Below are 24759 nucleotides of genomic sequence, written 5' to 3' on the forward strand. Positions count from 1 at the left end.
AAAAAATGCCACGCAAGCAGATTCTGATTTGTCAAGTTGCTGTCAAAATGTGGGAAGACAGACTCCAGACCACCTACCTGCTGACAGAGCGGAGACAAATATGGTACCAAACAAAACACAGCATGCCGCTACAGCCAAAACAGCACAGAGCGGAACTTCATGGTGTACTTCCTACTTGTGAGCACAAATATGTTGCCGATGTGCTGCTTTCCCAGCAGAACAGAGTCCAGGCCACCGGCCTAATGATGGATTGGAGACGAGTAGGTTTGCACAGCCCTGACGGTACAGCACACCCATTCAAAAATGATGCCGGTATATCAATGCAAATGACTTAACAGAGAGTAATGGACCATGGTGGAGTGAAATAAAGGCCCCCTTCCAGATGTGCTGGTAGACAGATGCCAGACTGACAGCACTAATGGTGGAGGGGAGACAGAGTTCTTAGTGCAGTAGAGAGTTTACCTGATTCAGTGGATTACTTTGATATTTTTACAACTACTGCATATTGTATTATTGCCATCTCCCTTTTTCAAATGTCTCTATTTAAAAATATGAGTTTGGACGCTTCATTAAGGTCATGAACAGACACAGTGAATAAATCCTAACCACACTTTCATCTTTCATGGGCCCAAATAAATACAACTGTTCACATTTTCACATTTAGGTCAAAAGCGGAGCAACTGTGAGAGACTGTGAGTTCTCAGCATAAAATAGATAAATGGACCCTTATAGAGTTATATCTTGATGCAAACTTTAGGTTTAGGTTCTTTTATGAGGAAAAATATTCTGTTGGATGTCAAGCAGCTCGTCTTTTATTTTCTCTTTTTTTTTTAAAGATTGTATTGACTGATCCAGTCATTTACTGTTTAACTTCCTGTCCTCGCAGAGGTGCCAGCTCGTCCAGCTATCGTGGTGGAACGGAGCAAAATGTCTCTGCTCTTCAATCAAATGTGGCCTCACAGCCTCAAACTCTTCTTGGCTCTTTAATGTAATGCAAAATGAATCACGTCTCTATGACTAACATTAAGTATGTGCTTGTGTGTGTGTGTGTGTGTGTGTGTGTGTGTGTGTGTGTGTTCATCAGTGCCAGTTAAGGAGCTTGGGTGGGCCAGCAATCTCTACCCGAACATATTTCACACATAATGCATAATTCTGGCCGATGCCAACAGTTGGATCACTGCTGTCTTCCCCTTGTGCTTGGCTGCTCGGGGACTCATGGGAGACAAGTGTTATGGCAACCGCTGTCATAGTTACATTCAGTTTTGCCTGTTTGTTTTGTGTGACTGAGAAAGAGGGAACGGAAAATAAATGAGAGAGAGAGAGAGAGAGTGATAGAAACCGTGAGGTGAATCAACAGGAACCGAGGGAAAGATAAAGAGGAAGAAAGTCTGTGTGCTAACTCCACCTCATTATTGCTCTGTGTATTAGCTTACCTCCCTGCCTCTGCCATGATCCATAACATCAAATTGTCCCTACACAGAGTTCACTTGGTTTATCAACGAGGACTTACTCTAAAATCCTCAATTCAAGCTTTCTGAATCAGTCGTGTGGGATAGCAGTTGTGGGATATGTGTTCAAATGTACAACTCAGGATGAAAGGAGAGGAGACTTTACATTTACCTAAAGACATAGACGGCATTGACGGGAGAAGAGAGGAGAGGGTCTCCCTCTTCTGTGGCAGACTGATGCCAAGACACCCTTTGGCGTGAGAAGAAAAAATATCACAGAAAGAAGGAAAGCAGCAGACACACAGTGACGGGTATAGTTGGTTATAGCTGTCCAAAATGGCAATCCCACCTGTTGTAGTTGTTATTGTGAAATATAGAGACGATAACACAAATGCAACGTGAATTTTAACTCGTTGGACAGATGGTTAGAAAAGGCATCCGATGAATATAAACAATGTTAAGCAATCAGCACACAAGCTACAGCGCAGTGACACGGATTGTGATGAATGCACCCTGCGGACGGTTGTGCTGGCATTGATTCCAGCTAATCAGCCTTTGGCCAATGCAGTCCTGGTTTAAGTACTCTCTGTAGGAGAGACTGCCGAACAGCTCTCTTCATTCTCATTATCTGCTTATCATTTTGTATACCATGCGTCTGACAAGAGGAGCCAACACTCATTTTTTTTTACATCAATAGCCAGAGAGAGAAAGGGAGCGTAAACAGTAAGGCAGACAGCGCCATAGCCTCCAGTTCAGAATCAGAGTTATTGACTCTTTAAAAATATATATATATATATTGTGCATGTCTCTTGATGTACTGACACTGACATAAAATAACAGCTAGTAAAGAGAGTAAACAAAGCTGGACAAATAAAGGTAAAGAGACAGGCGGGTACGTGAAGAAAATAAATGTGAAAGATGCTTTCATAATCATTATATCATTATATTTTAAAAAGTATGACCAAAAGAACAAAACAAAATGCCAAGTGTTCTAGAAGTTGTAAAAAATACCAAGAGTGCAAATAATAAATACTAAAAATTAAATCCTACATTTCCATAACCATCATCAGTAGACTATTTATATTTTTTTCCCTGACCAACAGCACTTCCACACCTGCTTGTAGCTGTACTTAAGTTGTTGTACTTTTAGCTGTGAGCAATTAAACCAATGCGTGACCCCAGGTTGCTGGGGGTCACGCCCACTGCTAAAGGTAAACATAATGCTGGAAATGTAGCACATTAAGCAAACAAGTCAGTCAACTTTCTGGCTAGTTAATCAAACAAAATTTCCCGTTTTCTCGATACGGAAACAGAAGCTAGAGCTTCAGCTGGCGTCACTTTATCCAGCAGAACGACGCTGTGAAGGACACAGAAGACCTCATCCTCATAATGCCATTCATCTATAATGTTCTGTGGGATTAAAGGCCAAAGTAACATCCATTCCAATTATCGTGGCCAACAAGCTAACGACATTCATTTTCATTAGCTTCGGTAATTGGCTAACAACAGGTGACAAGTAGAGCAGGAAATAAGATGCTCCCCAGTCCTTTATTCATTAGAGCCAATTACAGCACAGCTCGTTAATATTCTCCACCAATCAGGCCAATTATATGGGAACTTAATTGTATTCTGCAAGACTGTGATTGGTTGACTAATGGAGGCCCCGCTGTTCTGATTCAATAGGAGCCAGTTAGAGAGCTGACCATCTGGAAACACTGGGCCATATATGAACCTTGTTAACTGAAGGCATAATTTAAGAGGGATGGGCGAAAGGAGGGCGAGTACATTTATTTATGTGTATCTATATCACTTGTTCTGTCTCGCTTTTCTACGCTGTTTTAATTTAATACAGTGCAACATAGACATTTTAAATTCTGTATCACTGCCCTGTTTGATCTAAATTGTGCATCTCTCCCAGGAAGATCGCGCAATCAGTTGTGTGTGTCCTTGAGTGAGTGAGTTAGTGAGTGTGCACCATTGTGTCTTTCCGCAGCTATCTTGCATTCTGATGCAACAAACTGCATTATATTGTGAGTGCCCTGTTATGGCTCCATGGACATACTGCCATTAACTTCCTGCTGACTCCACACAACTGTCAACCGGCCCCTGTTAGGAGCCACTGGTGATTACCCAGCTTAGTGCATCTTTGACTCATCCCCCACCTCCCGATTCTGCAGCCACAGCTGGGGGATAACAGGATGTTGTGTGTTTGGCTAGCAGCTAATGGAAACACCAGCAACACACTGCTGCATACCTGTCTGCCACTGCTCTACAGCTCTCTTGTATTATTTTGGACGGTGTGTTTTGCTAATCATAGATGGAACTACCAGTACACACACTACCTCAGCCGCTGCTCGAGTTTGATTTTGTTTTGAGGAAGATTGTACTACGCGTCTTATGCGACGGCTTTGAACTGATTGCCTGCATTCACTGATGCTTGTTTTTGAGTTGGAATGAAGAGAAGTTTGTTTTCCAACGCCTTACAGGCCACAGGTGGATTATCTAATTGTGGGTTGCATTAATTCAATCACACAATACAGACGTGCAGACACACCAGGCAGAGATCTGCACTCTACTGAATGCACCTGTCTAGTTGTTCCTGTATTTAAGTTATCTATAGTCTATTTTCAGCACGACCGCCTAAAATGAGATTTCTTGTTTGCTGATATTAAGCGATAATGAGGAAAAAGAGTACAGTTCAGTCCTCCAACTGTTTACATTAAGAAGTAACCCCTTGTGTGCTGCAGCTCCAATGAGAACTTGTTTTATGCATCTCATAAATGTGTGGGTTTGGTTTGAACAAATGTTCCATTAACATAGCTGACTGCTGTCCAGCAGCGCTCTCCACCACACAACAGATGGTCTATAATTCAGCACTGTGATATTCTTCGGATGGCATTCAATCCCCACACACTATATCTTCCATGTGCATTCTCACACGCACGCACAATGACAAAGACAACCACCCACTCTCTCTCTCCATCACACACACGCACACACATACTTGTCATACTTTACGGTTTAAATGTGTACAGTTGTGTCGACGAGCCACCGACTGATCTCTGTGAGACGCTGCCAAAATGTTTCACAGAGACCACGTTATGTCATGAGTTGTCTCCGGAGACATATTGACCGTGTCTTTTATTGCTGGCAGGCTCTGACCAAACACGGCCTTTTCACTGCGATGAATGGTATGTGTAGTGGACTCACGGATTATTTCAACTACATGGTAAAATTATATATGTACCGTTAAAAACTAAATAATGATATTAGTCAAATTCTACAACAAATCGAATATATAACAACACATTCTTTTTGGTGCTATTATTGTGAAACCTCATGCACATCACATATCAATGAGTGAATGAGTATCCACACGTTACATCACACTCATTGTGAAGTAGATGATTATATTATTGTCACTCTTTAATGGACTCAGACATGGACAAAACTATATTTAAAAGACTTTGAACCGCAACCAATATTAAAGAATGACGATTAAAAATGATTCTTCTCAATTTGTTTCAAAACCTAAAACAGTGCAGTTTTGTCCAGGTCTGCCCCGTCTACCTCTTGTTCTTGGACAGGTGCAGCTCACTGACGCTACGGCGCTTCTTTTTCTTCTTCCTCAAGCGTAGTGGCGGAGATTGAGAGATTGGAGTGATTAGCAGGGCGTCCAATAAGCGGTGAGACACTGCTTTTTCAGGAGACCAAGGACTGCTCTGATAAGATGTTCTGACGGGGGGGGATGACACAGTGAGGAAGAGAGGAGGCAGAGGAGGAAAGGGAAATAATGATAGAACCAAGATGTCATTTGTGTAAAAAAAGATAGAAAGAGAAAGGGGCTTTAGAAGTCGTCATTTAAAGCCTAAAGAGAGGGAACACACAGACGGATAATTTACGGGTGAAGCACACACACACACACACACACACACACACACACCATGGGCACTCTGTTTACCTCGCCTGCACTGCATTGCTGTGCTCAGGTTGTGTGTTTTTTGGGGGTTGCTTGGGGGCACTCGGTGTGAGCGGAGGGGGGCAGGGCGCTGCCCTGGGAAGGAAGTCCAGAGGGCTTAACAGGAGCTCTCCCCTGTTTAAAAATATGTAACCAACGTGAAATGAAATGTCTCAACAGAAAATACTGAAAAAATTAGAAAAAAACCTTGTTTCAGTAATTGTAGGCAGATTCCTATCGTTTCTCCAAACAGTGACCCAATGTGTAGTTCTTGCAACATCACACTGTACCTGACTGGTTTTGTCGAAAAAACACGATGACGGGTCGATATATGAGATAGATGAGTATTGACTTGAGCTGCAGAACTGAGGGGACAGACATACACACACATAGATTGTACGGATAGGTGAAGCAATTTATTGACCTGCCACTGAAAAGTTTACTTCACGTCTGTCAGGAATTTGAAGTGTTGTGCAGCACCTGCGTTGAGGAGAAAGCTCAAACTGAGTTTGCATGGCCTTCAGAGTCTCGGTAGCTTGTATATATACGTTGTGGTCATCGCCATCATCACCATCATCATCGTCAGTAAAACAACCACTGCACTCGGAGTGTTTTGAGTCTGTGCTGTCCTCTAGTGGTGTTGCACAGGAATTGCTAGACCAAGGCAGCAAAAGTTACAGTCACATCCTTTTTTTTTGTACCTATTATGCATTTTAGTGTAATAAAACATCCCAAGCTCAATGCACCTTGCATCTGTGGGCTTTTGAAAGCCCGGTGGCTCTGAAACGACACCGTCTGGAGCAGCTGGCCCGAGGACAGGACCGGGATCGGGAGACGGCTCAGGTGCTCGGTTTGGAACTAATGAGACGTTGCTGCCATGTGATAAGTTAAGTTCTTGAGCAGGTAATCCAACAGAAACTTGTAAACAGGATGCTGGAGTGTGGGTGCAAACAGGACTCGGCCAAAGAAAACGTGGGATGTGTGCTGGCGTTAGCATTGCATCAAGAGAAGGGTTATTTGGAGATTGGGATTGACATGGTTGTATTTAGGTTGAACTAGTGTGCGTTGAAGCTGCCAATAGTGGAGCAAATGGATCATAGGTCATATTAGACAAATTGGTTGAGTGTATTTGACAAAACATGTTAAAAGGACTTCAATATGTCATTGAGATGGCAACTAAGTGAAAGTGTGTTGTAGTTGAGGCATTGTTCCTATGATGTTGCGTTTTTAAGAAACTGCCCGGTTCGAAAATTAGGAAATTGTGGCGCTCTCCTCTGGCCAATGCTGATTGGCGGATGAGTCTGACATGTGTGGCTGTGGTTGGTCATTGTGATCAGATGTGGGTGTGGCTCCTGCATCATTCAGTACACCGAAGGCTGAGAGTGAAACCTTTACTTGCTCAGAGGACTGATGTGTTGGAGATCTGTCACTGGCAGATACCAGACCGTAATAGTTTTGTTATCCGTTTCAAGTACAGAATTTAGATTGAAGAAGGAGTTTGTTACAGTGGAGGTATTAAAATAATCAGTAAATGCTCTAATGTGAAATCACGTTACAGCTTGCAAAATTACAGTGTATTAAAGTTTGTAACACATCAAATTGTTGGCCACGTGTGAACACCACAGACTATACATGGTTAGTTAGTGTGATTACATTTTTAAAAAAGCCATTTTGTGACTGCTGTTTTATTTTAAAGTGACTGCTGTGCTGCAGGACAATCTAACATGACAGGTGGAGAGGTGTACAAAAGTGTAACAAGTTTAGATGACGATTTATACCATTGATATGTGACCTTGCCACTGTTTGTCTCAGATTCACCGAGACAACTAGAAGAGTAAAGACTGGAGGAACTAAGGAAGAAGGGATGAAAGGAAGAAAAAAGGAAAGGGACACAAAGAAAGGAAGACAAAAAATACACAGAATCATTTTATTAGCTACAGTATTGAATAATAGTATTATTTTTTTTAACTCAAAACACACCGGCTGGTAAACATAGGGTTGAAATAAATGTAGAGGCACTGGAGACATATTTTACATAGCAAGGGCCTCAAAAAATACCTTTGCATTGCGAGCATAAATCCCATTTATACAGCCACTTTGCACAACCTGAACAACCTGCTCACTGAAAGGAGCCGTCCTGACTTGCATATCCCTTACTTATGTCTTTTAGCAGCAATCTGGACGGTCTGTTTACATTCCAGCAGTAAATCAAATAAGCTATTGGTCTATATATAATATACACGCATGAAAAGTTGTTTTTTCTTCCCATTTTTCAGATGCCACCATATTTCACATTAACAGTTATAAACAAGCCATTGAAGCTTCAGGTTTGAAGTGTCTCTCATGACTGTGTCTTTACAACAGTCTAAATACCATGAAGGGACATTCATAATCATAACTGCAATGTCAGACAGACCAAAGACAGATTTGCTATATTCAATGATCTCAGAAATAGACTTCCATATCCACCTTTTGTCACATCTACACCACAGTGGTACAAAAGACCAGCAGTGATGAAAGTGTGACAGATTTCCATCTCTCTCATTAGCTGGATGCAGACTTCCAGAGTAGGCTGCAGCTTTTATCTATTTACACTTTTGAGTTTCTGAGATTTCTGTGTCACATCGTGTGTAACAACATTGAACATAGACTGACAGATCCATTAAAAGATTGTCTGCCTTTTCTTACAATCTTGGGAACCGGTCCTGTATGCTGTCTCCATTACAGCCAGCACTTACAACATCTATAGAGTCAGTGTATGTACTATATATCTCTAGTAAAGACAATACGTTATGTGTGTGACGTCTGAGAGAGGCAGCGATGCAGAGTCACAGCTGCATATTTGAATTTGCTCAGAATATTTCATTAGATCCCATTTAATAAAAAAAAACCTCTGGATTACTTGTCTTCCATATATGTTAGTGGGGAAAAAACACACACAAATAGCTCAATACTTCTACTACGATCCAAATACATGTTTTAGTGTTTCTTAGAATGCAGATACCTCTGGTTTCATGAAATCACTACCACGTACACAGAAAGGAGCATTAAAATGCCGTGACCAAACCCAAATTCATGTATTATGAGGTCAACACGCTAATAAAAGTCAGTATTTACGCAGCAGTATACCTTCATGGCTGGAGTCAGTGGAGTGGCCAAGCACGTAAGCAACACTTCGTTAAAGGTCTGAATGAGGCCGGCACGGTTCAGCCACACAGACACAGTGAAGGACAAGCCCACACACACACACACACACACACACGCACACATACACACACACACACACACACACACACACACACACACACACACACACACACACACACACACACAGAAACACCACTAGTTCCTTTGCAAGCGTTCACTCCAGAGTCCTTTGCTTTATTTCCTTTATTTTCTATTAGGCCATATGCTTTTTTTCCTTTCAGCATTCAAAGTCATGAACCGCCCCCTACAGAGGTCAAACTGATATGTGCACACATACACACAAACACGCACACACACAAACACAGTCTACTGGACATTGAGGGTGCGAGCAGACACTCCGTGGTGCCAGTCTCTCAGCTCGTTGTACTTAGGACCAATCACCTTCTGATTGGTGGCCTTGTCCACTCTGTCATCACCAGAAGAGAGAGGAAAGAAGAGAAAAAGACAACAAACAAGAGAGAAAATAAAGATTTAGGCAAAGTAGATGCCCTGCAGTCTGCAATGAGAGACACTGTAAGCCATGCCACAAGGAGAGCCTGCTGATACAGAAGGGGCTGTTGGCACAAACACAAAGCTGATAATAGACAGAGGAGGTTTTGATGGGGTGGAAATGTGCAGTGTGTACTGTTTAGCTGTTGAAGAACTGTAGAACGTTTCAGAAAGTTTTCAATTCAGTTGAGGCCAAACAAAGTAAGATCTCTCGTTTCACAGCGAAGCTGATCACTAAAATATGTTTCTGAAAACGTTTGAGGCGATTATCTGTCTCATGCACTAATGTCAGGATACCGTGACATCAGCAAATATGATTCAGTTTCCTTTACAAAAGGGCCCAACTGCAGCAATAACTCTTGCGTCATGAGGTCTAAATGCATTCTATTAGCATCAAGGCCGGGATGGACTGAAATGATGAATTTGTTCAACCATGAAGCAACGACACCCACGGACAGCGGCGATCACGTGTATGGCCACAAACCAGCAACAGCAAATAAACAGCCAATGGCACATCACACTGACAACACAACCAACAGTCCAGCCGCGATTGTCAACAACACAATCACAGATTATGACACGCAGCACTGCAAGGCTGTCACATCCACAAGTCAATGCACAGACAACGAGTAGTGGCACACGAGCACACATCACATGAAGCAATCTCAGAGAGGAATTCAATTAAAACTGCATTCTGAACTTATTGGTGCTTTTAAAAATGGACATACTGTACAGTGTGCAGGGATCTGACTTTTGATTTGATGGCTTAAAATGTGATCCCTTCTTTGCCCTCTATGGACAGGAAGAGGCCACACAGCCTCATTATGGGCTGTGCCACGGGGATCTGCAGTCAGATTGTCTGTAGCTCTATGTATGTGAACGTGGTCTTTAAATGTTGGAGGCACCCGAATGAGTGGGTTAATACAAATAACAAAATGAAATGTGTTGTTATTCCACACAATGCACTTATTCATAGAAATAACAATAAAACAAACTGATGCCGGGAAGTCTGGGGCTATTAAAACCCTGCTAAGCAGTTTCATTGCACTTACTTCGTCTTCTTGGCTGCCTCAGCTTCCTCACCTTGAGCTGAAAGGGAAAGAATAGAAAGTCCATAAAAGAAAATGCTTTGCTTTTGATTGAGAAACAAATGACCCGCTACACAGTAAGCATTGTAATGTTGTTTGTAAGGAGGTCGCTCCTTTGCTCAGATGTGTCGCGTCACGAGCTCAGGTGCACCAACCAAGACCGGCTGGTGACGATGCAAACGTCGTCACCGGGTGCACTTCAGTGAGTAACGTACCGCGCTCGGTACCGGTGATCTGAGCCAGAATCCTGAAAGATCTGGACTGGGTTGTCCCGCCGCGTGGGCGCCAGTCCTCCGTGTCCTCCGTTATGCGCTTCCTGCTGGCGTCAGCATGAGTGGGCACATGGTAAAAATGGATGTCTGTGTCCACAATGTGCTTCCTGGGAACTCTGGAAGGACAGGGTGGAACGGGATGGATGACATCAGCAAATGTACTTTTCATTGTACGTCCTCCGTCTCATATAATTGATCAGAGCAATAGAGAGGGAGACCGATGGAATTTCCTTGAAGGCATTATAGCATGCTAAAATGAAAGGATCCAAAAAAACATGTTATACTCCTATGTACTCGTCTGCCCATCAGACAAAGTCATGTTTAGTCTTTTTAGGTGGTTAATTTCAACCAAGAACGTAAACTGATATTCAGTGAATGAATGAGCATTATTTAAAGCAAATTTAGAGGAATTAACATTCTGTAACATTTAAAAGTTCTCAGATGACACAACCCTGGTTGTGAGGCAATGACCTGGCCTATAAAGGTGGGTGGGTGGGGGTTGAAAATTTCTTAAAACTAAATATCAGAAAGACCAAAGAGTTGGTCATTGACTTCAGAAGGAAGAAGGAGGAGGTCTCCCCAGTGATAATGGCAGGCCATCAATTAGAAATTGTCCAGTCGTATCAATATCTGGACAGTAAATTAAACTGCAAAAACAACACTGATGCTGTATTTCAAAAGGCTCAAGCAAGACTTTTCTTCTTGAGGAAGCTTAGATCCTTTGAAACAAGCAGAAAGCTTTTTCATGTCTTTTCTCAGGGGTTCTTAGCTAGTGTCCTCTTCTCTGCTGTGCTCCGCTAGGGGGGTCGGCATTACTGCGGATGATACAAAAAAAACACAGGATCAATAAGATGATCAGAAAGGCTGGCTCATTGATTGGCCTTCCCCCGGACTCACTAGAGGTCACTTTGAAAAAGAGATCAAGGGCCAAGTTAAAAACGATTGTTTCTTCTGAAAGCCTTCCACTACACTGTGTTTTTAAAGGACTCAGAAGTTCATTCAGTGAGCGATTCAGGTGCCAACGCGTTCGACTGAGCGACTCAGACGCCTTTTGTCCCAGCAGCAGTTAGGTTTTTTAATGCACACCTTTATGTGTGGTTTTTAAATTGAATTTAGCATCTTTTTATGTGGGTCATGTGTCTTGTTTCATATGGCATTTACTGGTGTTTGTTCTTTGTAATGTGTTTCTTGTCTGCTGTGCACTTGTCTGTTGTTGTCTGTTTGACAAATGAGTTTCCCCACTGGGGATGATAAAAGTTTTTTTTTAAAATTATATTAAATGTCTGCATTTTACATGAGGTGGCAATGTGGCACACGGTACAATTGATCACCCAAAATGTGTTCTTATTAGAAATCACACCGCACGTTGTTAAATGTGTTTGGTGCCATCTCTGAACACATCTAATACCTTGGTGCCTGTGGCTTTCTGGAAAAGAACATTGACAGAGAAAAGCAGAGCAGAAGAAATCAGTAATAGATTGAATATCGGCATAACACAAGAGCAACATTCATAGTTGTGAAGACACTGTTTAAAAAGACTTACTTCAAAATACTTTGAGGTCCACTAAAGAGGAATAAAGTAGAGGAAGAGGAGAGGTACAAGTATGAAGAATAATTCCAAAAAATGTAAAAGGAAATGTTAAAAGCAGGCAATAGAAGGCTAAATAATATAGCAAGAAAAGTAAAATCAAATCAAAGATATGAGCCACAACTACCAATGCATGCAAAACATAGAGTCAAAACTATCCATAGAGACATTTGATCACATCTACAATTTCTAAATATAAGTGAGTTATATTTCTGACCACACGGTGGTGCTGTAGGTCATCTGTGTTTCTGTAGAAGTTTAGTCATTCATAATGTGGACTGAATTTAATTTTTCAAATGGTAATGAAAAACATGATAAGAAATATTTTAGATTTATTATTACGTATTGATATGTATTCCATTAACATGTGGTTTGTGTTTTTTATAAACATAGGCAGAGTAAATCTATGGTTGTCCTTGCCAACAGGGTGCTGACAGGCCCATTACTAATTGGCTGTCAATAAATCAGTTCTTAGGACACACACACACACACACACACACACACACACACACACACACACACACACACAGAGAGAGAGAGAGAGAACTGCATTGAAGACTTTTCAGACCCTGCTGTCAATAAATCACCTAAAAATACACACACACACACACGCACACACACACACACACACTGATGAATGTCTCTCAACACAGTCTTGTCACAGTAGCTACGTGGGTGTGGAAGTGTTGACAGCTCTATGTGAGTCTGGTCACACACGGACAGTTATACAGGAAGTGTGTGTGTGTGTGTTTGTGTGTGTGTGAGTGCCACTGTCAAAATTTGGTTTTGTTATTGACAGTCAAATATTTTGTAGCTCAGCATGTTTCACACATGTTTCACTAACTTCATAATTATATGAACCCATGTGTATTGGAGTTCTCGCACAATATAAACATGAAAATAAAACGCATGAATGATGAGACAGTGCTATCACAAATTATTCTCCGCAGTAAACAAACGCATGCAGATGCCATAATAAAGTAGACACACAGGGAGAGAGAGAGTAAGAGTAAAACTGGAGGCAGGCTGACAAACACTAATAACCTGGCATGCTTCAAAGACTAACTTTGTGACTTGAGGACGTGCCGCAGTCTGCAAAGCAGAAAACAAGAGTTGAAAGGAAGGAAGAAAGACAGTATTGACACATCCACATTTATGCCAATTTACAGTCTGTTTTCTTTTTTTTTTTTAAATCCCCTCTGAAACGAACCATACAGCTGTTTTACAGTACAGCATGCAAACGGGCAAGCAGGACACATGCTGTCTCACATTGTCACCTCAGTGAAATATTAAAAACAGTGAAGGGATTAACGGATACTGGAATAGACCAAATGCATTAACCTGGAGCGGGATTTTGACCTCTGCTGGACATTTATTTAACTATTTTGGTTGTTGCCTATAGTCCATCAATAGGAATAAAAGAGACAAGGATTTCAAATCAAAATGAAAAGAACATTGAGCTGGAAATGGTTGAGTGATGGAAGCAATTAAAGTCATAAAAATACTAAAGATAGATCCAAATCTTGCCTTATTAAAGTATCCCATGCTATTAAATTACATCTGGGCAAAAGCGATGCACTGTGTGTGTGTGAGTGTGTGTGTGTGTGTGTGTGTGTGTGTGTGTGTGTGTGTGTGTGTGTGTGTGTGTGTGTGTGTTGTCCACTTAAACATTAAATTGAACGTAGAAAGTACGAGTCATGAAAGCAGTATATTCAGTCCATTTTCAATCTCGACTGCGATAAATCAAAAGCATTCATCCCTTGTTTTGTCTGGAGATGTCTCTCTAAAAGAACGAATGAGCTACTGGATGAACGTGTGACGTGATGAAAGTGTGTTAGTCCGTGAAGAGAAACAGTGTATGTGTAAATCTACGGGGATTCAAAGCAGAAACCTTTATTGACTGAATGCCACAGCGTTAGTTACCAACGCAGGACACACAGCGTAGTCAGAGAATCACAGCATGGTCATGCTCGCTATGGCGCTTGAGACAGAACAAGACAGAAATATATGGGGGAGGAGATGATGGTTGGAATTATGTATATTATACAATATATATATTGTATTAATAGTATTATATTGAAAGTGTGAATGAGCATTGTTGTGTTTTAAATACTGTGCTGCCTTACAACAGCTGATGTTGAAACAAAATACAGGAGAAGAGACGTACTTTCACTCAGAAAAGAAAATATAATACAATGTCTTGAGTGCTTTATGAAGAAATGTAAAGTTAAAATGCCATGTCAAACTAAATGGAAGGGAGGGTGAGCACCTTTTGATTTGTTTCTTGGCAAAAGGTTGATGTGTGTAAATATGAGTATAAATGTATACAGCCATCTTGCCAGGGATAATTAAGTCCGTCCACATTCATAGTGAATTCAATACTCTTTCTTTCTACATTTTTAAGTAAACCGAATGTTGGAATCCTAAACTTCAATCCGAGAAAAGCTATGTTGTAATGTGTGCCATTATTTTACTGGACTGCTAAGAGCTCATTCAAAGTCCATCAACTATCCAGTTTCCATTACAAAATCCCAGCTATTAAAAATCTAGAGTAGAATGTCCCTTCTTACGTTAACAAATGGTACATTAGCCCACTTTAGTTTGCTAACATCAGTGTTTCCAGACTGGTACAGAGGCAGTAGACGCTCTCTAACATGACATCGTACACAAATAACTGACAGTATTTCTGTTTGGTGACATGTGGTTGGTAAATAGCAAAGTTGTGACTGTCACTTGTCCACACTACAATAAAAACTCATGGAGGCCTCCTGTTTAGACTCGGCTCGCTCCACTGAATCCGTACATTTCACTAATGTGCAGTTTAGTATTTTATTCGCTCTTTTAATTTCTTTTCTCCCCTGAAAAAAAATACCAAACAGACATGTGAGTCTGATTTAACGATGTGAAGGAACTTTGACAACAGCACAAGATTCCAAGCGGGAGTCTGGCGGGCCTGGTCAGCAAGCTGCGTGGAATAAATAATGTTCAGCTCGGATCATAAACTTTGACATAGACCTGGAAGAACACCAACAATGACATTGTAGACATTTGACTGGCCAAGGAATATCTCATCTCCCCCCATTTGAGAACAAAACCAAGACGCAGAGAGTCGGTGGGAGATGAAATGCAGAGAAGTGATCAATTGGCCTGATTGGCTGGATGGAACGCCACTCACCCATTCGACTGCAAAGGCAAGGCTCCACCCTGACTCTCCAATAGGCCCCTCCTCTGCCCCATGGCCACCTCGCATGCGTTCTCGTTCGAGTAGAGGTTGATGGGCGTGTTATACACTGATGGCTGGGGCGCAACGAGGACAGGCGGGGAGGAGGAGGAGGAGGAAGAGGATGGGTAAGAGACAGGAGGTGGCGGAGGAGGAGGAGGAGGGGGAAGAGGAGGAAGAGGACTGGTGTTGCCGGAGGCGGGAGTGAAGGCGGAGGACGGGGATGGGATGAAGGGAGGGTATTCGCTCTCAGATGCACAGCCCCCGTAAGGTCTGGGGGCCTTGTTGTAGCCGGTGGTGGAGGGGCTGGAGTAGTGAGGGTGGGGATGTTGTGGTGGAGGGGGATGGGTGAGGGCCACTGGTTTTATGATGTCTGTTCTGTTGTCCTAGCGGCATTAGAGAAGAGCATGCAAACAAAAACAAATAACACACGATACCGATGCCTCTCAGGTGATGTTTTTGTGTTCGTCCCTTTATGCAGTATTAAGCCTGTGGTCTGGTTATATAATAAGCTTGATTCAGTTTATGGATCGCTGGTGAACAAGTCAATTAGAATAGACCGTGTAAATGTGCTGTGAGAGGTCTCTGGGGATAAAGAGGCATCAGTAAACTAAACTATCATTTACAATAAAAAATAAATGTAGCAGGATTAGACAAAAAAAACATACCGACTTAGATCAAGACAACAGTTGCATGCATCAAAAATATGTGTATGGCATCGTTTCAGAAGGGTGTAGCAAGTCAAGAAATGTATTCAGAAAGCTTAGTACCCCAGGTGAATTACTATTTTTCTTTGCATACAGTAATACTGAAATGAATGAATCAATAATTGAATAATTGTTCATCGCATGTTTGTTTTTTACTAGTAAACCCCCAAAGTTGGTCGATTACAAAACAATTACATTTTCTGAATGAACAAAAACACATACAACTAGTTTTGGACAAGTAATCCCAACATCTTATGTAACTATAGAAAGTATAGATTCCAAATATGTTATTATTTAATGTCTTTTCCTCTGGGGTACCTCAACAAACATTTCATGACTTTTTTTGTATCTGCAAATAGACATGCTGTGCCTTCTGATGTACTGTGTATCATGTTCTGTTATGTCAGTACCTTTGGAGCCACAAGAGGAGGTTTAGGAGCACTGGAGGCCCTGCAGAGAGGGAGGAATCAGAGAAAGAGAAAGTGCATGAGTTATAATTCCACAACTAATTTTCCTTTTGACATTTTCTTTGGAAAAAATGCCTGCTGTTTTCCTGTTATAGGTTAAAGTGGCATTGATCTAACACCATGTGGTTAAAATAGCACAAGCCTTTTAAAAGCGTACTTGCTGATATTTATAAAGCCATTCAAAGCTGCTAAGTATTACTGTAAAATGTTTTGAAACTGTGGTTGTGGTGAGTTATGACTAAACCTGAGCTCTTGGCACAGAAACCAACAAAAAGAGGTTTCTGTCAGCTATGACAGACGCTAAAAGAATCTCACTGTTTTTTGGGGTCTGACTATTGAACTCAAGTTGCTCGGGCTGAAAAATTGGAGCATCTTTTAACATGTGTGTGCTTTTGAAGGCAGCTGCTTTGAGTCCATAAAGGCCCGTTTCAATCTGATACTCTTGGTCTGTGATACTCTTGACGCCATGAGCGCCTTCAAAGGTCACCTGAGGAACATGCTGGTTACACGCTATTAAATTGACTCACAGTGATATCAGCTCAGCACCTGATCCTAACAAAGATCAAACATCATCTGTTTACAGTGTTTTTAGTCGACCAGTCTTGTTTAGGATGATATTAATGCAATAGGTCATTACATCACAGGGAGCTCAAACAACTATTGACAGCAGTTATGGAATAATATTCATTCTTTTGAACACCTGATGTCATATCAATTGTTCAGAAGAGTGAATTTCCGCACAAACAGCTTTCTGAAATACACACATGGGGGCAAATAAATGTAGCTGTTGCAGTGCATCTCAACTTCATTGAGCAAGAGAGTACACAAGTTATCGTAAATCAAAGGTTAAGTAAGCTGTGCAGTAACCGAAGACCTGTACATCTTAGCAGCCCTGCATTCCTTTCCGAGCGGCCCTTCTAGAAACCTCCAGAGGGACATTCATGTCCTTCGCCTTTGTAAATTTAGGACACACACACACACACACACGCCTTTGTAAATTTGAACCGACAGTAGCTGGAAACACATCCGTCGACACAGCTACTCATAAGCATGTCTCCCGCCCCGATTGACTTTGAAAGGTATAGTTGCTTCCAAGAAATGTTACGACCACCTCACGAACGGTTTAAAGTACAAACCAATACTCTCTTCTATTGGTATATCACCCCCAAAAAAGTAAAGTAGGAAGGGGAACACATGGGTATCAGGCAGGTATTTCTATTGGTTCCACGTCATCCGAGCGTACAGCCTCGATAGTTCTGCAGCTCTGACTGGAACCACCAACATGGAAATGTGATGGCGTCATATGGTGAGAGGGATGAAAAGGAAGCTTTTTCAAGCTTTTTCTCTGGATGTGCATCGTCAAAAGGTCATTTAAGGCTTTCAAACAAGCAACCTACTGTTTAAAATTGCGTGTGCATGTTCTTGAGATTTAGCGTGACCTCAGGAGAACTTAGTTGAGAAATAGTTGTCTGTTACAACTGAGCTTTAGAAAAGTGCTCTTGCGGCATTGGTTGTGCACTGTTCGCATTAAAACAGCAGTGTTGGATTTGTTTTTTAGCTTCAAAATGGCCTAAAATAAAAAGCATGTCACCAGTATATGGAGCTTCTGCTGGGTGCTATTCTCCCTTCCAGAGGAGGAACAACAGGACCATGCACTGTTTCACACCTTGCCACAGGAATGTTTCTCCATAGCTCCAATGTGTGAGGGTCAGGGAGTAAGTGGATGCAATAAAGACTCTGAAAGTGTGACGGTGACAAACATGACTTTTCATAAGGAAACATCTACTGGGCAGCGTGTGTGTTCTTCCCACCAACAGTTTAATTTGATTCAGAGTTAAAGTCGGTGTAAAAGCTGTTTCTGTTCTGCGTTTGCTGAACTGTCAGGCTCTGCGTACTTGTCTGCGTTTCTTTCATATGTTTCATGGTCTTGGTTTAATATCATATAACAGGATGATTGGTCTGTTAAAGTTTGTGTTCCCCCAGCAATTCTTTCAGTCGACAGACATTCAGATTTTGCTTTGACAACTTACCACATTTGTGTGCATGTTGTGGCTCCAGTGGTTGAGTTTAAACACGTCTTTAGATTATGTTAAGTAATAAGCAGCAGCATATCTGGACTGAAATTCAGCCCGAGCATAGAGAGGCCTTTTATGTGAGTGCCTCCAGGCGCAAACAAAACTATTTTTTTTGTCAATAATTTCAACACTAATATGTTTTTTTGTGGTATAAAGAGAATCTGCTGATGCCGAAGATGTTGAAGACTCTTCGGGGTGACATCTGCAAACCTCAGTTTGTATCAGCACATTTAACTGAATCAAACCAAGACCAGTAAAATGAGTCGAGGTGAGCTGTAACATCAGTCACATATCAACAACTGCCCCATGAGAATGACTGAGTTGATAAGATAAGATAAACAACTGTGTTTAATGAGATAACTTTGCGTGGTCTTGAAATGCACTTCATTGTGTTGAGCGTTCCATCAATCTCAGGAAACATTACATACTCATCGGATATTATTCTATACTACGCTGCATCATTACAGACAGCTAGAGCTGAAGGCTTATGCAATGTATCATTTTCTTGTCATATCTTTCTAATAGCAGTCTCTTTTAATGTGCCATCATGCATTGCCTCGACTCTGTTTGGAGTCTCTTTCCAGTTATTTCCTTCTGTCTTCAAGTAAATGAATCTGTCAGAAAGAGGATGCGGCCTCTTCTTCATCTCCTCTTAAATCCCCCGTGCCCTCGCGGCTGTTCTCTGTTCTTAGTTGTGCATTTGTCTTTAATCTCTCGGGTCTATTCATACTGGAGTGAGATCATTGACCAATGTTTCCAGGGCTGTGCCCTGACATGCCATCAGCTTCTCCAGTGAGCAACCAACCAGACTGAATCAATAAGAGATTGTTTCACATTTGTGTGTGTGTGTGTGTCATTTTATGGCGTTTACGGGAAGGTGACTATGGGTGAATCCAAAGTCTCTTAATTGCATCCCCGTTTTCCTTGCGTCTTCGTGGCATAATTCTCAGTTTGCTGGTAGAAATGATTGATTATGAATATCTCTCTATCACCTGGATTGGTCTACTTACAACTGAGATGGCGCCTGCAGGTGTCCATCTCTGGACCAGTGACGAGCTCGCGAGCTAGCCATAACTAGCATAATCAATAATATGTAGCTATGTGCCAACAAACTATGTAACACTCGTGCCACTGATGAGGTCACAGAACATGCTTAACTAATGCTTAACTAACTAGTAACGAGTGAATTAATGAGTAGTAACTACATGAATTAATCATGAAATGCAGCATTTCTTTAATCATTTACTAACACTTTACAAATGATCTTATTAATCATGTATAAGTCCTGAATACTTCATTTACAAATGGGGAATCCATCATTTATAAAGTATGAAAGCCTAGCTTATAAATCAAGAATTAATCATTTAAAACTCTGAAAGAGTTACTAATGAGTACTCATGTTGGATTAATGCTTCATAAATGATTAGTTTGTGGTTTATTCATGCTTTACTGATGCTTAATAGTGTGCACTTTTCACAATTTCTTTTATAAATGAAAAATGTTGTTTGTGGTCCTTTTGTTGTTCAGACCTACAACGAGCATATTTGAACCAGATGGTGACTCAGAAAACCAATCTAAAAAATAATTTGCCTTGAATCTGTGATCGTTTTCACTCTGGTATGGAATACCAAATTCCTCAAAGATCCCCCCTCGCTCCTCAGAGCAGAGTAAGAGCATCAGGACGGCCGTCAATATGGCGACGCTGAACAACTTCTTGTTCGATCGAGGAGACGACAATTAAGAGACTTGGGATGCACCCACTGACTGGGATCAGTTAGTAACAGTCCAAGCCGAACACATACCATACGACACAAACACAGATGCACGCACATTAAAGCTGTACGCCTGGAGGAATTGTTGTGGAGGTGATATGCCTTCATGCCTGTTTTTTTTTTTTTAAATGAGTGTGTTTTACATTTTCTCCCAAACTGTTTTTGTTTACTCGTACACCAAAACTCCCCACATGTGTGTACCATTGAACACACACACGCACACACACACACACACACACACACACACACACACACACACACACACACACACACACACACACACACACACACACACACACACAGTATTCCAGCATAAAGCAGACCTTTAATGAAGTGTGCTGCCAATTCTATGACAGAATCGTTAAAAGTAGTTAACGGACAAAGGCTCCGTTGACATACACACAAATGCACACACAAATGCACACACACACACACACACGCACACACACATGCAGGGTGTGGTGACAGTGATTTGGGGCATGTGGGCTTGGCCTGGGAAATGTTACCGTGGTTGTGCAATAACACAGAGTACAAGGACCAGTTCATGCTTTCTGCAGCATCTGCACCTGCACACAGGCTCCACATTAATTAAACGTATGTCCAGATCTATTTTTAGATTTACTGCACCTTGGCCAATTCCAAATATTTATGTGTGTGAAAAGCTTGAACTCGATATGTTTTAAACGGCTGGGTCCCGTTCCCCTCGATTCCTGTCTAGTTCTTTATAAACGGTGATCTTATCTTCGTCGTGCACCTAATTTGTCTCGCTGAGACAGTTTTTGGCAGCTCGTGCATGTCTTTGTGGTAACCTTTGCATTCCTGTCGAGGACAAAAAGGAATGATTTGATCCAGCTGAAATCCATCGACACTTGAATGCAATATTGAATAAATGAATCCAGTATTTAAAAAAGAAATCACATGGTTAGTGTGTGTGCATCCATGCGAGCAATAAGATCAAACTTGTTTTGTCTCTCCCAAGGGATACGGCAACAGATGAAATGCATGATTCAGAGAGGAGACAGGAGAGAGACGTCCTCCCTCACTGTGTAAATTAGAGGATGTTGGTTATGTACAGTATGTGCAGGCACAACTGTGGTCATGCATGTAAAACATGGTTTCAACGCTGTTTTTTTCTGTCTTAATTAAATAAAAGCGATGACTGTTGTTCCTGTTTCTTTCTCTCGTCTTACCTCTTGTTACCTTTTTAGTCCATCTCTCCACTTTTCCATCCTTCTCTGTTGAGTTTTAATTACTTCCTCTTCTTACATACTTCTTCTTGCCTTTTCATGCCTTTTTTTCTCTTCCCTGAGAATGAGGTCACTGTTCTTTAAACACAAAGTGACGATGCTTATTGAAACAAAGCCCTCTGAAATATATGCAGTCGTCATTCCAGAAGGTGGGACACACTCTCTGAGAGCCCTTGTCTATTTTTCTTTTACTGTGCCTTATTAGGAAGAAAGGGAACAAAAGGGCTGCTTTGGTTTATTTTTTTATTTTTTTTTCGTAGTTTCACCTTAAACTGAAGCAGACAGACCAACGTGACCGGGAGAGAATGCCAGGACACCAATAAGAGCAGAGTGACTTGCTGAATTATTGCCACGTGTGGTTCAGCATCTAAGTGTCAACAGTGTGTGTGTGTGTGTGTGTGTGTGTGTGTGTGTGTGTGTGTGTGTGTGTGTGTGTGTGTGTGTGTGTGTGTGTGTGTGTGTGTGTGTGTGTGTGGTAGTGGTTGTGTGGGGGTTTTTCGGCCGAGGGAGTCCGTGTGCAGTAGGTATAATGTAGCTATTAGTATAAAAGAGAGAGAGAAATATGATGACTGAACAGAAAATATAACTCCGGATTTCACCAGCTGGTGTAACATTCCCTTCCTGGTGAGATTAAATCCCAAAACAACTGTGTTATTTCTCTGCTATTTCAAGACCAGTGTGTGAGTTTATCTAGAGCTGGGCTTTAAATAGATCTGCACGGCGAGTCTGTCTGTCTTTATCAGTCCTCACACCGGGTAAGACCATAGGAGACAGGGGTCACCCACAGATCACAAGTACTGTATCTGTTTAGTGTGTGCGTGTGTGTGTGTGTGTGTGTGTGAGCTCCAGGTCCCTGTATCTGTGTGTGTGTGTGTGTGTGTGTGTGTGTGATCCTCCCCATTCCTTATCCACTACCTCCCACCAGTATCTCCGGAGGCCTCGACAGGCCTTTCAGCTGAGCGTGACGTCACACAAGATGCTAAAAGAAGCTTTGACGCTAACCAGACTAAAGGAACAAACTATGTTAAAAGTAGTGCGTTTTTTCCGACTTCAAGCATGTTAGATATATGGGGTTTCGTATTCACACATCATGAAGGCCGCGTTAGACTTGAGGTGTTTTATATAGCTGCTGTGATGTGTTTGCTTCTTTATCTCCTTCTATCGATCAATACAGCTACAGACAAAAAGCCTGAGGGTACGGGTCAACTCTTGTTTTCATGAAAGAAGCTCTACCACCAGCTGCTTCTTGTCTGTACTCAATGCAGACATGACCAGACCCTCGTATTCAGGTCAATTCCTCTAAGACTGTAACAAGGTTATTCTGGGACAACATGTGTACATAGAGACATGTTTTAAATCCCTTTCCACTGACTAAATCTGTGAAAATCTAGCAGGAGATTTGATAACAATTACACAGAATTTCCTCCTTTTTTTTAATGTAGATTACCGGAGAAGAAATATCCTTGACATGCAACACAGCCTCTGTTTCCTGTGGCAACATAGCAACAAACAAGCATTTTATAGGAGCTCACTCTCTAACCAAAACATACAGCAGTGCACCGGTACCCTAAGGAGTCTTAAAAGCAGACCATGAGAGGAAACAGGCACATTAAGTTAAACCCCAGCAGGACAGGAGAAAAAGAGCCAATGTCTCCAGCTGCCTAAAGGTCAACAGCACTGCATCCACACCCCAACGGAGCACAGGACCAGGGGGAGCGGCGCACCTCTCACTAATGCTCGCCGCTCCACAGTATGAGGAGGAACACATCATCCATGACTAAATAGAGGTTGGAAAACAAAAACAATTGGATGAAAGTGGATTAAGTGTGAGAATAGAAGTGTAAAAATAAATATGATGAGGCACGGAAACTGGAAAACACAGCTGCGGTACATATTTTACTGGGTTTGGGCATGACGAACATTACACAACGTAGCAGGAGCAGACGTATATTTAAGGCGAAAAGCTGTAAAATCGTATACGACGTACGGACGTTTTTACGACAACAGAGAAGAAGAGTTACTGCTCCAACGCATGAATCTAGTCGCACAGCAAAGTTCAAATCATTTAAACAGATGAACGGTCGACATGCTTTTTACCGCGTATCATTCTTCTGAATTGCTTTCCAAAGGTCATAAAAGTGATTTTATGTCACATTACATTCATTGTTTTAAAGGCAGAGAACATGTTTTTTTATTTTTATGAGAAACAGTAAGATTTGGTTTAAGTGGCATTAAGAGTAAGTTAGTCGGACTCGCTGGATGCCCTGTCTCTGCAGTCACCGAGCAGTAAAAGAAGTGGATGGGAAGACTGGAATCTTGCCTTGTAGTTTGATATCTAATTTAAAGTTTTACAGCTTGATTTCATAGCAGACCCAGAAGTGAAAACGTTGTGTTTAAACAGAGGAGCTCATACGGAGGTGCTATGAAAGGCTCAGGCGTAGGGAAAGGTACACACACATGCTGCCATGCAGTCACACACCCAAATAGCAAAATGCAATATTACATAATGCAGCATTTTTCATTTAGTGTTAAAGACTGTTGACCTGATAATGTCCAGCGATACCTCTGTGAATGCTTCACGGCAACGCCCACACTTAGCATTGCCAACATCGTTTAAAAGATTGTGTGATTGAAAAAACTAATGAGTCCGTGGGCCTCGAGATCTCGACATTTTCACACTGCGACCAAAATACAAATCTCAAAAACGGAGCTTTGTCTCTCACTGCAGCTGATTAACGAACACAGAACTTGGACAATCTCGACCAGAACCTTACAACCAGCAGAGAAACAGAGCACACACACACACACACACAGATCTCCAGAGGAAACCGGGGTTCATTAAAGGCGCATCGGTGCTGTCAAACCCATTTAAAGTCAAACCCAACACGACCAAAGCCCTAGTGTGATTTCACGAGACGCGGATGAATTTCAACTGTGGGTCCTGGACAGAGAGAGTTTCTGAATCTCTGCCTTGGAGGCAAACTCAGTACTTACTGAAGCTCCTGTAAGGGAAACAAGTGGTAAAGCAGGGCCCAAACTGGATGAGGACATCCATGTGATAGGAGGCCCCGTAATGGGATGATTCAAAGCAGAAATTCAAGATGAATGTGTATGGAGTGCTGCAGTTTTGTAAGATCGGGGCCCTGATGCGCTCATGTCGTGCTACATCAACAATGTGTGCATCCGGCAGAGGAATAAACAGTCAAAATAATGACGGGTAC

At 41.8% G+C, this 24759-nt stretch overlaps 1 protein-coding gene across 4 annotated transcripts in view; it reads right to left on the reverse strand.

The window, feature by feature from the left end:
• The window catches only part of pdlim5a (PDZ and LIM domain 5a), a 53398-nt gene that overhangs the window by 7184 nt on the left and 21455 nt on the right, over positions 1 to 24759 (reverse strand). The window contains exons 4-9 of one of the 4 annotated variants that reach the window (XM_068566671.1): positions 16388 to 16427; positions 13117 to 13142; positions 12006 to 12026; positions 11871 to 11888; positions 10406 to 10578; positions 10155 to 10191 (exon numbers count right to left, since the gene is read on the reverse strand). In XM_068566671.1, coding sequence (XP_068422772.1) covers positions 10155 to 10191; positions 10406 to 10578; positions 11871 to 11888; positions 12006 to 12026; positions 13117 to 13142; positions 16388 to 16427 — 315 coding nt within the window. Of the gene's footprint in view, positions 1 to 10154; positions 10192 to 10405; positions 10579 to 11870; positions 11889 to 12005; positions 12027 to 13116; positions 13143 to 15225; positions 15657 to 16387; positions 16428 to 24759 lie in introns of all 4 variants that reach the window. The other 3 variants (XM_068566672.1, XM_068566673.1, XM_068566670.1) reach the window with 3 other exon arrangements.

The sequence above is a fragment of the Clinocottus analis genome, unplaced genomic scaffold (assembly GCF_023055335.1).
Source record: "Clinocottus analis isolate CAN_PGR_092001 unplaced genomic scaffold, fCliAna1.0.p SCAF_7, whole genome shotgun sequence".
Taxonomy (NCBI): domain Eukaryota; kingdom Metazoa; phylum Chordata; class Actinopteri; order Perciformes; family Cottidae; genus Clinocottus; species Clinocottus analis.